Source organism: Brienomyrus brachyistius, chromosome 13 (genome assembly GCF_023856365.1).
Source record: "Brienomyrus brachyistius isolate T26 chromosome 13, BBRACH_0.4, whole genome shotgun sequence".
Lineage (NCBI taxonomy): Eukaryota > Metazoa > Chordata > Actinopteri > Osteoglossiformes > Mormyridae > Brienomyrus > Brienomyrus brachyistius.
Window position 1 is genome coordinate 11,777,093 of NC_064545.1, and position 15,922 is coordinate 11,793,014.

At 40.4% G+C, this 15,922-nt stretch overlaps 1 protein-coding gene across 1 annotated transcript; it reads left to right on the plus strand.

Annotated features, from left to right (window-relative positions):
• Window positions 1–4,036: 4,036 nt before the first annotated feature.
• LOC125706073 (aminopeptidase N-like) lies at window positions 4,037–13,473 on the plus strand. Its single transcript, XM_048972558.1, has 20 exons — window positions 4,037–4,686; window positions 6,025–6,167; window positions 6,350–6,483; window positions 6,609–6,735; window positions 6,843–6,997; window positions 7,092–7,205; window positions 8,070–8,213; window positions 8,343–8,408; window positions 9,233–9,298; window positions 9,580–9,752; window positions 9,876–9,952; window positions 10,288–10,421; window positions 10,575–10,630; window positions 10,714–10,861; window positions 11,011–11,102; window positions 11,212–11,322; window positions 11,761–11,928; window positions 12,301–12,441; window positions 12,548–12,629; window positions 12,972–13,473. Exons 1-20 carry the CDS (start codon window positions 4,082–4,084, stop codon window positions 13,122–13,124), a joined length of 2,889 nt encoding a protein of 962 aa, XP_048828515.1. The 5' UTR covers window positions 4,037–4,081; the 3' UTR covers window positions 13,125–13,473.
• The last annotated feature ends 2,449 nt before the right edge of the window (window positions 13,474–15,922 follow it).

Below are 15,922 nucleotides of genomic sequence, written 5' to 3' on the forward strand. Positions count from 1 at the left end.
CTGTGACCAAGCTGTCCTTACAATTTGTGCTGTAGACTGTCCTCCGTTACTCGCAGCTTTACTGGCCAGATGTAGTCTCTCATTCTCTGTGTCACTGTGCCGTCCTCCACTTGGCTAAGCTCTGCAATTTGGTAAATGTTGACTAGATACTCCTCCCACTCTCTCTACTTTGAGTAAGTGGGTTTTTTATTGTATATAAATGCTTTAAGTTGGGGGAGCCTGTGTTCCCCTACCAGTTCCCTTGTGCCCTGGACATACACCATTAAAGAATATATTATGGAATCACTTGGTATGTCATCATTATTATTTTTCTTTTTTGGGGGCTGGAATAAAGAGGGAAAGATAAATCCCCTGTAACAGTGATGCTTAGCTTTTAATAGTGTTTAATAGCATGAATACTTTGCTTTCATAAATATAGGAAAAGCGGTTTACAATTGCAGTTCATTACATGGCATGGTTTAGCCTGGATGATCTCTATGAAGAGCCTGAAATAAAAAGCTGATAGTGTTAATCTGTAAATGATCCGTTAAAGTAAAGTATTTAAAGTGTGGTGTTGTAATGTCACACCTGCAGGTGTGCAGACTGAATTCCTGCCCCCACACCCTATGTGTGTGTGGTCATGTATTTATTACATTGTAGAGACCACATGTCCCCACAATGTGATAAAAAAAAAACTTCTGACATTGTGGGGACAACTTTTTATTCCCCACAAGGGGAAACTTGGTTTTTATAAAAATCTGTGAATACATTAAAAAAAAATTCTGGTGAATTTTTGTACACCGAAACAGACACCTAGAGAGACTGTATGTGTGGGCAGTGAAGAGGATCGAGGTCATTATAAAAGCTTGTCAGGTTTTTAAGGCGTCAGCAATGAAAGACGGTGCCCTTGGCTGGGGACATGCACTGATGGACCCTGGCAATGATTGAACATCTCCAGGTCCTTAGAAAACCACCCAGAAGGAGTGGCAGTCTCATTCCAATTCCTGTTCTTATTTTTTAAAATTACTATAATTTTTTTAGCTTTAGCACAATTTTTCAGAATGGTTTGCTGAAATTTACTGGTGGGTTTCTTTCTGAAACATCCTGCCATGTTAAGGTGCTGCTCATTCTCTATTTCTTTGTAGCGTCTGTTTTCCGTCTGGCTTGGACGGTTAGACATTTGTGATGATTAACTGTTCTTAGCACCAAAGACTGCAGTAACTTATGCAGGATGCTGAGGCATCAGAACGCTGGGAAACAAAGGAAGTTAAAGTGCGTCTTTGATTCCAATCCAAGCCACAGTGTTCTGCAGTGATATTGGAACGTCAATGAAATCTTTAACTGCCCCATAGTTATGAGCATATCAAAGGTTGGAAGATAAGCCTTGTGAAGTTTTTACTGACTATAACTTCATGGTCTGTTACCACGTGATTCTGCATCATTATCATCCCTAATAATAACCCTTTATCGTTCTTTTTTGTTCCACGCTTTTCATCAAGTTTACTGCACGTGCCTTTTGAAGTTTTACTAATATTAAGGATTAAACATTAATTACATATTATAGCAGCAAAAAATATGAAGGCTGTGGTTTTGTTCAACCAATATTTGCCGAGATAAACAATTTCTTAAGTACCCTTAAATAGCCTAACCCCTTTAATGAAGTTGGTGACTCTAAATTGCCTCTGGTGTGTGAATGTATCATGTATTTCATTGAACTGGCTCAAGACTATGACCTCCACTCACATGGTAACTTACAAATATGCTATTTATGTAATTTGAAGGTTGAACTGTGTGTGTGTGTGTGTGTGTGTGTGTGTGTGTGTGTGAGAGAGAGAGAGAGAAACTCCTGTGGTGAATTGGTGTCCATGATGTGTCCCACATCCTGCTTTATACAGCATATATACATTCAGAATTATCATAACCCTGTTTTGAGTACAGACACTCCTCTACTTATGAATGAGATACGTTCGGAACGGCTGTTTGTAACTTGAAATGTTCGTAAGTCGTTATCCAACATCATTTTAATGGTATACGCAAGTACAAAGAACTAGGATGCTGGGAGTACGCACGCTACGCTGCTGCGCGGCGGGAGTAGCGGCCAGAAGTCGTACTAGGCGGAATTTTCTCACAGAAAAGAAAATTTATGTTGCGCACAGGAAACGGGAGCCCAATGAACACAATTTGGACTTACAGTCCTCTTGGTTCATATGTCTGAAAGTTCGTAAGTCGAATGTTCGTAAGTAGAGGAGCGTCTGTATATCCACGTGAGTGCTAACTGCTAGCTACTGTAACTAAGCAGGAAATAAAGGTGGGATAAACATAATTAATAGTGAGAATAATCTATTTATCTGGTTTTAGCAGCTGGACATGCAGATTAGAGCTTCTGTTATCTGTGATGGTCTGACACCGGTGATCGGGAAACGCCAATAATTCCACACTGAGGGTGATAAATTGAAGCGCACTTTGAGATTACATGATATGAAGTTGTAAAGCTTGACTTTATAGTTGCAATTGCACACGAAGTCCCCTTGTCACATTTTAAATGCCTCGGACTTCGATCTCTGTGCCATAGTTTCCAGTCAATGGATTATCCATCCATAATTCAAACAACTACCTTGTAGATACATTTTTCCAGTAAAAGCATACATATCGGCTTGTGTCTCGTCTAGCTGTCGGCTGGGTTTCTAAGGGGGTCTCAGTGACATCGCGTGTACAGTTCCTCCATATTTGTTTTGACAACTCACAAATTCAGCCTGTCAAGTGAAAGGGGCCTTATTTCATATGGAACAAAAAACCAGCATATTTAACCCCACAGCACACGTCACACATCTCCTGAATACAGAATGGAAAAGACTAATTGGTCAAAGTCAAAGAATCCTTTGTTTTCAGCTTTCGATATTTGATGCCTGGAGTCATACATGAAGCTGAAGTACGTTCTTGTGATGCAGGTGAGAGGCAATAAATAAATAGAATACAAGAATCCTAAAAGATATAAAAATAATATTCACATGACATTTTACGACAGGGACGTTGAGACAGAGAGAAACAGACGTAGTTAGTGACTGGATTGGTTGGGAAATACTTAAGTTTCAAGTTTTATTTGTCGCTGTACACAATCATACATAATATTACTTTGTAGCGAAATAGGTTTCTGCTTCCTTTGTGGTTTGTTGTGAAGGAAGTATGCATTACAAAGGAAAACAAAGTAACAAAAAATTATAAATGAGAATAAAAAACTGAATAAATAGGAAAAATGACTGCAAAATAGACGACGGTGAGCAGTGCGGCAGCAGCCGTACAATGATGTATAATGTCAGTACGGGATGGTAAAAGTGTGAGACGTGAAGTTAAGTGACCTGATAGCTGTGGATTGTCTTCGTTCGGGACACGGACGGCCTGAGGGTGTAAGCTGTTCTTTATTCTCTCCCTGCTGGCCTTCCGGCTGCAGAAGCGGCTGCCTAACCACAGCAGCGAGAGGAGGCCATTGCGGGGGGTGGGAGGGGTCTTTTATTATTTTCAGTGCTCTGTCCCGGCACTGTTTCCTGTCTATGGCTGGCAGGTGCGGTCAGTGACCCCCCTGCCGGACGCTCCTAAATGCGTTAGCCCTTAGGAGGTTTTATTTCACTAATTATTAAACACTTGATTGGAGATTGTCATCATTGAATCTCCTTTCCTGAAGAATGATATATAATGGCGCTTATTTAACACTGAAAGAAAGCTGTAATATTTTTCTGCAAAAAAAAGTTTTGCGCTAATGAAATAGAACCTCCTAGGGGCTATTTTGTGTTTATAAAAATATTTTGTTCCATTAGCTCCTCATTGAGTAAGATGTTGGTCTTAGAACAATTTCCAATGTACTGATTTGCTGTTCTGCATCTGGACTTGGAATGCAGTATGTGTGTGTTTTTTTTTTTCAGCAACTCCAATCCTTATTATCACGCTGAAAAGTGATAAACATTGTTTGGCCTTCGACCATCACTAATCTATATTAGGAAATTAACTATTAACCCAGGTGGGAGGAGAGTCCAGGGACAGTGTAAATAAGAAGCCTCAACCCTAAAACCATACTGTCCCTCACTCTGTACTGTGAACAACATAAGACATGGGGAAAGGGTTCTACATCAGCAAGGCTGTGGGGGTGGTAGCTATTATTCTGGGAGCAGCAGCTGTGGCCACCATCATTGCCTTATCGGTCGTCTACGCTGAGGAGAAATCAAAGAATGAGGTGAAGCCCACTGAAGGCAAGCCAGAGCCAAGACCCACCACTACCGAATCCACCACGGCCGCACCATCAAATGAACCATGGGACAAATACAGGCTACCAGATAGCCTAATACCTGAGTACTACAACATAACTCTTTGGCCTCGACTTCAGCCAAACAAAGATGGCATTTTCATCTTCACAGGCAACTCTTTTGTTGTCTTCAAATGCTTGAAGGAGACTAACCTGATCCTGATACACTCCAATAAGTTGAACTATACAAAATATAATGGACACCATGCGACTCTTACTGGAATCGATAACTTAAACCCGCCGACAATTGACACCACCTGGTTAAAACTGGAGACACAGTTTCTTGTGATCCAGCTCAATGGCAATCTTATTCCTGGAAAGTCTTACCGACTGGACACGGAATTTGTAGGAGAGCTGGCTGATGACCTTGGGGGTTTCTACAGGAGTGAATATTATGAAGATGACGTGAAGAAGTAAGTCAGTTTTTTCTGAAGCTATTTAACTTCTACAGAGCAATCTGTCGTTCATCACTTACAAAGACCCAGAAGACCCTGAGCAAATTTCTCAGATACAGTTATTAAATTGAATTTTATTTTAAAATAAAAGTGGTGTTCCGGGATAGATAGTAATGGTGTGGTATCACCTCTATATCTCTCTATACCCATAGGTTTGCTTGGTTCTGGGTGTCTGGAATGTATATGCCCTATTAGCATTAGTGTGTGGTTCTTCTCCTGGTCCAAAACCATTTGTAAAAATTGCCCTTAACGTGTGAGAGCTAGTGATAGGTCCACTGCCTCATGATTCCTGGATATATTATCAAGGCTCACTAACCCCTCGCATTAGCTAATAGATTATTGGGAAATGCAGGGACGAATTAATGAATGAATTAAAGAAATCATTCACAGCTACTCTGTAATTCTGTACATTTAACAATTTTTAGAACATGGGTGGTCAGGGGATCCCCTCTTATATACAACATTGCTGAAAATTGTTATAGTTACAGTACCAAGCTGTCCATAGGAGTAAATGGGTGCTTGGGCATGTATGTATTAAAAACCTGTTATTTTGGCCTTGTGGGGACATTCTTTTAGTACATAGGGTTATGTCCATAGAAATGAATGGAGAGTCCCCACAAACCTGTGTGTGTGTGTGTGTGTGTGTGGGGGGGGGGGGGGGGGGGGGAGCGGTTTGCATAGGTACATTTGGGGACCCCAAAATGTGGTAAAACCTGTACCTTATTTTTGGGGACATTTTTCAGGTTGCCATTTCAATAACCTCAATTCTATAAAAATTTGTGAATGCAATCAAAAAAAGTGAAAATGCCAAAAGACTTTTATTTTGTTTGGTTAGGGTTAGGTTACGGTTAGGGTTAGGTTAAGGTTAGGGTTAGGGCTGGGTAGGGGTTAAGGGTTTCATGACTGGGATTAGGGTTTTTCCCATAGAAATGAATGGAAGGTCCCCATTTAGATATGTACACCAGTACACCAACATAAGGGTGTGTGTGTGTGTGTGTGTGTGTGTGTGAGTGAGTGTGAGTGAGTGTGCCCTGCGATGAGTTGGCGCCCCATCATGGGTTATGCCTGTAGCTTCTGGAATAGGGTCTGGACCCCCACCACCCTGAATAAGACAAGTGGGTACAGGAAATGGATGGATGGATAGATGGATGAATGGATGATGGATGGACGGAAGAAAAATGTTATACGCACATATTACATCAACAATATTTGCATTCTAGCCATCTTGTGTCTCTCCCTAAAAGCCGTTGAATATGTCAGATCCTTCAAGCCTTTCGATTTCTTGCCATTGTCTAGGGTTGTTGCTACAACACAGATGCAGGCCGCAGATGCCAGGAAGGCCTTCCCCTGCTTTGATGAGCCAGCCATGAAAGCCGTCTTCCACATTACTCTGATCCATGACATTGGGACAGTGGCCCTGTCAAACGGCATGGAGACTGGTCAGTGTAGACCGTAGCTTTCCAGACCACTACTCTGCAAAAAGCCAGGTCTAATATTAAAAAAAAATGTCTGTAAGTAAGTTAAAAATAGACAACAACGACACAGAATGCTTATTGTAATATTCATGTATCAGAGAAATCCAATCCACCTGAGCTTGCTGGTGTTTCCTGCATTTTTCCAGGCACAAAGGACAAAGTGATAAATGAAGCCTCTCTTCTTTTGACCACGTTTGAGCCCACGAAGAGGATGTCAACGTACCTGCTGGCATTTATCGTCAGCGATTTCACTAACATTGCTCAGGAGGGCAATGTTCTGGTAATGGTTTTACTCCATATCTTAAAAGAATACATGCCACTAGCATAAAGCTCGTCATTAATCTGATGATGATTTAGACTCATTAACACATGCAATCTGACTCTCCTGTTTGGCATATTCTTTAGATCCGAATCTGGGCCCGCAGGAAAGCAATTGCCGATGGACATGGAGAATATGCCCTTAATATTACTGGCACTATCCTTCAGTTCTTTGAGACTTATTATAATGCTCCTTACCCTCTGTCCAAGTCTGGTAAAGCATTATTTTTCTATATTATTTAAACGGGAATGTCACTTGTGGATGACTACTGCTGTAAATTATACAGCGTTAGAAAATAATATAATATCATTCTGTCTCAGACCAGATTGCTCTGCCTGACTTCAATGCTGGAGCGATGGAGAACTGGGGGCTCATTACCTACAGAGAGACAGGCCTTCTTTATGATCCCCTGGTTTCGTCTAACGGTAACAAGGAGAAGATCGCTGCCATCATTTCTCATGAGCTGGCTCACATGGTGCGCAGTGCGGCGAGCACTTTTCCGTTGTGTGTCTCACTGTGACGTTTTCCCTATGTAGTTTTTGACCATCTCCACTGAATTCTCCATGCAGTGGTTCGGAAACCTCGTGACATTGAAGTGGTGGAATGACTTGTGGCTGAATGAAGGCTTTGCATCTTACGTTGAGTATCTTGGGGCAGACCATGCTGAGCCCCTTTGGAATATTGTGAGTATGACTTTCATTAATCTGAAAGGGTTCCTGTGTGGTGACTACAGTGGACAGTAATTTCAAAGTGATATAAATGAATATTCAAGTAGATTTTGTTTTAACTGTTTTGAGACAAACTGGGGGGCGACATGGTGGTGCAGTGGTTATCACTGTTGCCTCACACCTCTGAGACCCGGGTTTGAGTCTCCGCCTGGGTCACATGTGTGTGGAGTTTGCATGTTCTCCCCATGTCGTCGTGGGGTTTCCTCCGGGTACTCCGGTTTCCCCCCACAGTCCAAAAACATGCTGAGGCTAATTGGACTTGCTAAATTGCCCGTAGGAATGCATGTGAGAGTGAATGGTGTGTGAGTGTGCCCTGCAATGGGTCCTGGGTTGTTCCCTGCCTCGTGCCCATTGCTTCCGGGATAGGTTCCGGATCCCCCGCGACCCAGTAGGACGAGCGGTTTGGAAAATGGATGGATGGAGACAAACTGGCTCATAACTTTTGCACGTCACAGAAATTTTTGTTCCCCTAGTTTTTGCTTATAACATATCGGGTTGGGGGGGAGGGGGTGAGACTTGCATGCATCCCCTCAGATGTGAGCTTTCAGCCAGCTTCCTCTTTTCACTTTGTGGAGTGCTGAAGCTCACTGGGATCTTCTCATAGCCCTGCTGGCTTGGTGCCAATAATAGATGTCACTGTGGAACAATGAGACAGATGGGGAGTCTTATATATAATCCTTCCTGACAGAACACAAGCCAAATCCGGACCCCCATTGTGGGACACACATTGCATTTTGTAGCATGGCATTGGGGAAAGCAATTCTTTGCATCTTTTTGCTAGTCCAGTTCAATGACTCTCTCTCTACTTGTCCTGCTCAGAAAGATCTGATTGTTCCGGGAGACATGTACCGAGTATTTGCCATAGATGCCCTCGCCTCCTCCCACCCTCTATCATCCAGGGAGGATGAGATCAACAAGCCAGAGCAGATCAGTGAGCTGTTTGATGCTATCTCCTACAGCAAGGTCTCCTCATTATTTGTATTCGATATCTTTAAAGTTTAATGTTGTATTGAGATTTAATACTGTTATTTAGTCTTTGAAAAAGCTACAAACATATATATATATATATGTGTGAATGTTTTTTTTCCATAGGGTGCATCAGTATTGAGGATGCTCTCTGAGTTCCTCACAGAGGAGGTCTTTTCCAAAGGGCTCAGTGTAAGTCATTGTAACTCCTGAAAGTTATTGCACATCCCACAGGTGCCGGTTGGAATCATTATGATCAAACTAGTGCTACACTGTGCAAATACCAGTTTGCATGGAAATGTGTTTGTGTTTTTGACGCTACAGCTTTGGTCACAGACATTATCCTCAGAAGAGTATTCTGTATGTTCCAGTTTTGCTTGATATGTTTTATAAAAGCAAGTCAACTCTTCAAAAACTCCAGCATAATAACTTGTATATGTGGTACCACTCAAAAGTTTGGACATGCCAAGCCATCTACAAAGAAGAGTGATAGTGTTGCATCACATGGCCCGGTCACCTCCCCTAAACCCAGTAGAAATGGTTTTAGTGGAGTTTGAGCAGAGAGTGACGGAAAAGTGGCCAATGAGTGGGACCTCCTTCAGGACAGCTGGAAAAGCCTCCCAGGAGGCCACCTCAGGAAACTGGGATAGAGGAGACAGTGGGGTCAGCCAGTCCCTGGAGCACTTGAGGTTAAGGCCCAACTAAGGCCCAGACTACGGGATTTGAACCGACAACCTTCTGAGTCTCACCCCCCCCCCCATTACTATTTTTTTGCTTAATAATTTTTTGGTCAGTGCATAATTCCATATTTGATATTTTATATATGTTATAGTTTTAATGTCTTTGTAATTATTCTAAACTGAAGAGAATAGCACAATTGTCCAAACCTTTGACTGGTACTGTATAAGTACTGATTTTATTAGGGGTGATGTATAGATTTGATATACAATCAATACAATCATGACAGTTAGCATAAGGTAACATACGATCCTTAAAACAAAGCATCTTTTCCACAGACATACCTGAATCATTTTGCCTACAATAACACTGTATATACAGACCTCTGGGACCATCTTCAAACAGTAAGTTTCCTTCAAGTAAACAAAACATGGATATTTTGACGTAAGACCTAAAATCAAAGTCTTAGACATAACTGCTACTTGTTAGTAGGTTGCTGCTAGCTGTTATCTGAAACACTGATGGATTACCTTTTCACAGCAGGTCACGTAAGAAATTCCTTATAAGTTAAAAGGTTTATTCAAAAAGAACAACAATAATGTTTTCACATGACACTTAAATAGTTAGACTTATGTAATGAGTGATGTCTGCAGTGCGGATAAGTTGTTCATTTTGTCATATTTAGGCTGTGGAGACCTCAGAAGTCGTATTACCCAATACAGTCCGTGACATCATGGACCGCTGGGTTCTCCAGATGGGATTCCCAGTGGTGACCATAAACACGACCACAGGAACCGTCTCTCAGAAACATTTCCTCTTGGATCCTGATTCTGTTGTCACCAGACCATCTGAATTCAAGTATGTCTGACTTAGGTTGAACTGAAATGAGGGGAAGAGGCTTAATTGTAGATACTGTGTAATCATTCTACTGGTAGCTGTACTGGGTGTTATATAATATCTGTAATTGCTTTTGGACGAAAGTTACCAGTGGTATGTCCCCATAAAATGGACGAAGACGGGAATAGAGCAGCCAGACACCTGGTTACTGAAGAAAGAAGGTAAGACCTGACCTAGTGCAATTCAGTATTATCAGATATATTATTACCATGTGTCGTGGTAACCATGTTACCATGTATTCTTATCAGATATATTCACGTGTGGGCCATTACATCAGAGGAAGATTGCACTGTACTGGTCAGGTCCAGAAAGTAAAAATCCAGACCAAGATTTTGTTTCAACCAACCAGTTGAGTACTTTGTGACTGTGACTCTTTATACTTAAGTGGTTGGTTTAAACAAAACCTTGGTCTGGATTTTTACTTTCTGGATCTGAACAATCTACCTCCGTACTGAAGTTTTGTGAAGCCTGAGCACTTTAATTTTTCCTCACACAGAAAATAAACCTGAAATGTCAATAAATGAGAATGACTGGTTGCTTGCGAACCTGAATGTCACTGGGTACTACCGGGTCAACTACGACAACAATAACTGGGAACGGCTCCTTGCCAAGCTCATGCAGAACCACGCGGTAAAAGCCATAATTCTGACTCATTAAGCGATAAGCCATGCTACAGAGAGCGATACTGTACCTTTTAGACAGCAATTACTTGGACAGCAATTACTAAAAAGGGTCTGAGAATATTACAGGGTGTGAACTTGTGTTTGTCTTCATCGTGTGCAGGAGATACCGGTTATCAACAGGGGCCAAATACTGGACGATTCTTTCAACCTGGCTAGGTGGGAATTTTAGCAGTAATGGCCAAAAATGTCCAGGAGATTTGTAATGTGCATAAAGCCATTTTTTTTTATTCATTTCATAGGGCAAAAATTGTGAACACGACACTGGCTCTGAGAACAACAAAGTATCTCTACAGGGAAAGAGATTACATACCATGGCAGGTGGCCATTAACAACCTAGATTATTTCATCTTGATGTTTGATCGCACCGAAGTCTACGGGCCACTGCAGGTTGGTTCATATTGAAATCCAACCAATTTCAGGCTGGATAGTTGTGAAATTAATGACATAAATTATTAATAGTATAATTAACATTTAATTATACATCTTTGATGTTTTTTTCCAAATCTTTTTTTTTTATTATTTCTGTATTTTGATAGGCTTACCTCGGGAAGCAGATCGGACCTCTGTGGGATCATTTCACTCAAATCACTGATAATTGGACAATGGTACCTGAAAAGCATATGGACCAGTAAGTATCTCTGCTGACCAAGACCACTCGGTACACAGCATGAGCATTTGAATCCTATGAAGAGATTATGCTGTTGGATATATTTTCACTAGTATTGTCATGTGAACAGGTACAATGAGGTGAATGCAATAAAAATTGCCTGCAGTACTGGTTTCAAGGACTGTAAGGACTTGGTTAAAGACTGGTACACACAGTGGATGCAGAATCCAAATTACAACCCGTGAGTTCCCTGACTTGCATCTCATATAATGCTAATGGTATAATGTATAGTAAAGCTGTTTAGGTACTATATGTTAGGATGTTAAGGTATACTTACATGCTGCTTATGAATGTGCTATGAATGCTTTATGAATGCATTATGAAGATGCACTGAATATTCTACGAGTGCATTATGAATGTATTATGAATATTCACTGAATGTTCTATGAATACATTATGAAAATGCACTGACTGTTATGTGACTGCATTACAAATGCATTATGAAAATGTACTTCATGTTCTATGAATACATTATGAAGATTCTCTGAATGTTATATGAGTACATTATAAATGCATTATGAATATGCATTGAATGTCCTATGAGTGCATTATGAATGAATTATGAAGGTGCAGGTTATATAAAGCATTAAATGCATTCCTCTGTGATTTCGGTGAACAGAATTCATCCCAACTTGAGGAGCACAGTGTACTGCCGTGCTATTGCTGAAGGAGGAGTTGAGGAATGGAACTTTGGCTGGAAAATGTTCCAAAATGCCTCCATTGCATCAGAAGCAGAGAAGCTGAGAGCTGCCTTAGCCTGCACCACGTTTCCCTGGCTGCTCAACAGGTAGTTTCAGCTCATCTTCTCGTGTAACTTCATAAAATGACGACTTACCAGCTAAGGACAAATACTTCTAGTTTCCAGTAGTCAGTAATGTATATGACATATATACTCCATTAGTATGTGTGACAGCTGGGATTTCTTATTGGATGAGCTAGTCCCTTTCATTTACGTCACTATAAGTGTCAATGACGATAATGACTGCACATAACAGTCAAAGCATTATGGAAATTATTAAATAGTAATAATCGTTAACAGATTGTAATAACATGCAGTTCTTGCCTCTATTTTACATGCAAAATAAGAAATTACAAAACATCTGTACTTTTGCTGTTTTCATAAGTAACTTCGGTTGGTTGTTTTCTTTTTGCGTACCAGGTATCTGGAATACACACTGGATCCCAGTAAAATTCGTAAACAGGATGCTACCTCCACCATCATATACATCGCCAACAATGTAGTGGGACAGCCTTTAGCCTGGGACTTTGTTCGAGCAAACTGGAATTATATATTTTCTCAGTGAGTTGAATTTGGAAAACCCACACTGGATTCGTTAATTATTTTAGTGCCGCTAATGTTCGATTCTGGATAAATGTTAATAAAGTTTCTCGTTTCCCAACTCTAGGTATGGTGGGGGGTCTTTCTCCTTTTCAGATCTCATCAACGGCGTGACCAAGAGGTTTTCAACAGAGTTTGAACTCGGACAGGTAAAACAAGCTTGACCATCGGACAACCATGTGTTGATAATAATATTAAATTATGTCCAAAGCATGTTTTAAAATGCCTTATGCATATGTTTTTCCATACATCTTGAGCTAATTGACATAATTTTACTTTACACTGCGACAGACTTCTGTATTCTTTGAATTTTCTCATTTAAGCCATTCATCTTCTGTACCAGTGAGCTGTGCAGGTTTGCAGGGTACAAATAAGAGAGGCAGAGTTTTGCTAACATTGAGCTGAGTAGCTCGAATTTATTTGAAACACAAACAATAAGTAACTTCAATATCGGGTAATGATATTAAGAAATATCTTGTGTTGTTTCTCAGCTGGAACAATTCAAGAAGGACAACGCGGGGACAGGACTAGGGTCAGGCACCCTGGCGGTGGATCAGTCCATTGAAAGGACGAAAGCCAATATGAAATGGGTGGCAGAGAACAGAGACAGTGTTCTGCAGTGGTTCACTGCAGAATCTGTGTGAAGACAGCGGCTTGATGTGGTATCAACAGTCTCCTGAAATATCAGCAATTATGGGCAGGACTATGACCTTCATCACGCATCCCATTATTTAATTTATTGACCAGGACTTGCCTTTTTTTAGGTTTGGCTGAATTTTTTATCTTATCTTTTGTCTAATCCACAAATCCAACATAGGAGGAACTTTTGAAACCCCAAAATAAAAGCGTACTGCATCGATGTTTAGTGATCTGAAATAGTTGTGTCATCACTGCAGTATTTTTGGCATTTATCGATAGAGCTTATTCTTTCCTGTTGAATCTTATAGATACACAAATTAAATCTTTGATTAATAAATGATGGATTTTGATGAATTATTCTTCCCCTTAGATTCATTTAATGTACAGATAAAGGCTTCTGGGTTCCTGTATGAAGATGGCATACGGTTTGTCAAGCTCCACTTTGGGTTTAAAGCATCAATGTTCTCGATTAATGAAGAGAATCATCTGTCTTGCTCTGGTTCTACGTTCCAGCTCATTCCAAAGATGTTCTTTTTTGGCTACTATCAGCTTTGATGGGACATTATTCATCTCTGCATGCCAAAACACAGAACAGCTGACTGTCCAGATGAAGCAGACTTTGTCTAGAAAATAAACCATCAATCTAGTTATTTCAGCAATAATGAAAAATGACATGCCAATAACGCCCACCCCCCGTGGCAAACAACCAACAAAACAAAGTTAATCTCAGCTCTCCGTGCACACTGAGACACTAACACAGCCAAACAGCTATGTGTCCTTATGCTTAAATCAAACGTGAAAAGACTTGATTCTCATTCACACCAGTAAACTGGATTTACTGACTGAAGTCTACCAAATAAGTAAATCTGTGCATCCGGGTGGACACAGAATTTACAGGAGATCTGGCAGATGACCCTGAAGACTCCTACAGAGTGCAAATAATGAAAATGACAAAGAAGCAGATGATCAATATGATAAATGACAATTGGACAAGATAATTTAGGCACAGTATATGCTATAACCATCCACTTTCCATAACTACTTATCTAGTATGCTTATGTTGGGCCTGGAGACTCTCCCAGAAAGAAAATGGCAGTAGACACCCTAGGCGGTATTCAGGAAATGGATGGAAATGAAGGAAGATAAATGAATTATCATAATTTTAAATAACCTTTGGGCTGTCGTGTTAGGGAGCAGTTTGATGGTTTCACAGCAAAAGTGTTGTAGCTTTGATTTCTTCCCTGGCTCTAAGTATGGATAAGAGGCCATAGAAGATGGATTGATAAATGGAAATTTTAATTGTACAAGAAACCTCATTTGGGTAGCATAATATTAAGTACATTTTTTAACCTAAGCAAATATTTAATGCAGAGTTAATTTGGGTCAGAAATATGGGTTTGATTCCCACCCTGGCTATGTGCTGCTGGTGTTTTACTTGTAGGTTTCCTCCTAAATTCAAAATTATGCATTAGACAAATTGTCTATAATGTCTTTAGTGTGATTCTGAATGACTTTTTCCCATTCTCACAGTTTAGTAGTACATTCTTACTCTAAACAAAAAGTCTGTGCATCAAAGGATGTAAACAGTCCAAATGTTTATGTGATTCTCCGGCAACCTGTCTATTATTTAAACAGGAAGCTAAAATTTTTTTTTTGTTTATTTTTCTGTTATCATTTTAACCCCGCTGATCATTTTCATTGACAAACACATGGCCTGTTCCATCAACCTTGGCAATGTTAATGGATTAGCTATTAATTCAGGAAACAGCTAGATCTACAGACAGCATGGAACAGCAGTCACAGAAACGCACACTGACTTTCAAAACTTTGTTTAGGAAGTAAAAGTTGAAAAGAGGAAGCAAAAGATGTGGAAGAGGTTCTACAAGGGTTCTACAAGGTCATGGGCATGGTTGATATTTTTCTGGGTGTAGGAGCTGTGGCCATGATGGCTGAAGAGAAATCCAGTAATGAGGTGAAGCCCACTGAGATGGAGGTGAGATGGAGAAGAGACTGGACTGACCATCTGGCATCCCAGGTATTGCTGGGATGGAGCAGCAAAATTTATTGCAGGGGACCCCAAAGTCCAGGGTTAATTTTTAATCCCAGTCCAGTCCTGAATGGAGGCAAAACCCACCACTGGAATACACAACTGACATGAGTACCAATGGAAAACCCACAGTACCTGCACATCAAATTAGTACTAATTAGTACAATTAGAAGTAATGGGCCAAATACAGGGTCCCAGATACCCTAATATCTGAGTAACTCTGCAACGTACCTCTTTGGCCTCAGCATAAACCAAGTATAATGCTCTGTTCATCTACACAGACAGATCTTCTTGGGACATTTGAATCTACTCATTGTGATTAGTAGGAATCCTAACCCAGCGGGTTTATCCAATAATAAATATTGTTATTGATAATAATATGATGTCAAAACAGAAAGTGAACCTAAACGACTTTTTGCACCTACAGTTGCGGTCAAATGTTTGCATACGCTTATCACTAACATGTTTGTCATGACAGTTTGGGGCTTCCAGTGATTTCCACGACTGTTAATTTTCTGTGGCAATATGGTTGTACAACACGCAACTTCACGATAAAAATCACAAATTCGATGTACAAGTTTTAATTTGTTTTTGCCTTTCTGAAACCGACACAGGGGTCAAAATGATACATTCAGGGTCACAGGATATACACACAGCACACCTATTATTATTGATTAAATGTCCCTCTACCAGATGCTTTTGATAGGCAACAGCAAGCGTCTGGCAGAATTCTGGTTGTATATTAGATCACTCTTC

Bases quoted from the DNA above. Each gene is read 5' to 3' on its own strand.
- LOC125706073 (XM_048972558.1), top strand. From the start codon at position 4,082: ATGGGGAAAGGGTTCTACATCAGCAAGGCTGTGGGGGTGGTAGCTATT. The intron at 6,168-6,349 runs GTCAGTGTAGAC...GCATTTTTCCAG, and splicing joins GTCAAACGGCATGGAGACTG to GCACAAAGGACAAAGTGATA. The intron at 8,214-8,342 runs GTCTCCTCATTA...TTTTTTCCATAG, and splicing joins ATGCTATCTCCTACAGCAAG to GGTGCATCAGTATTGAGGAT.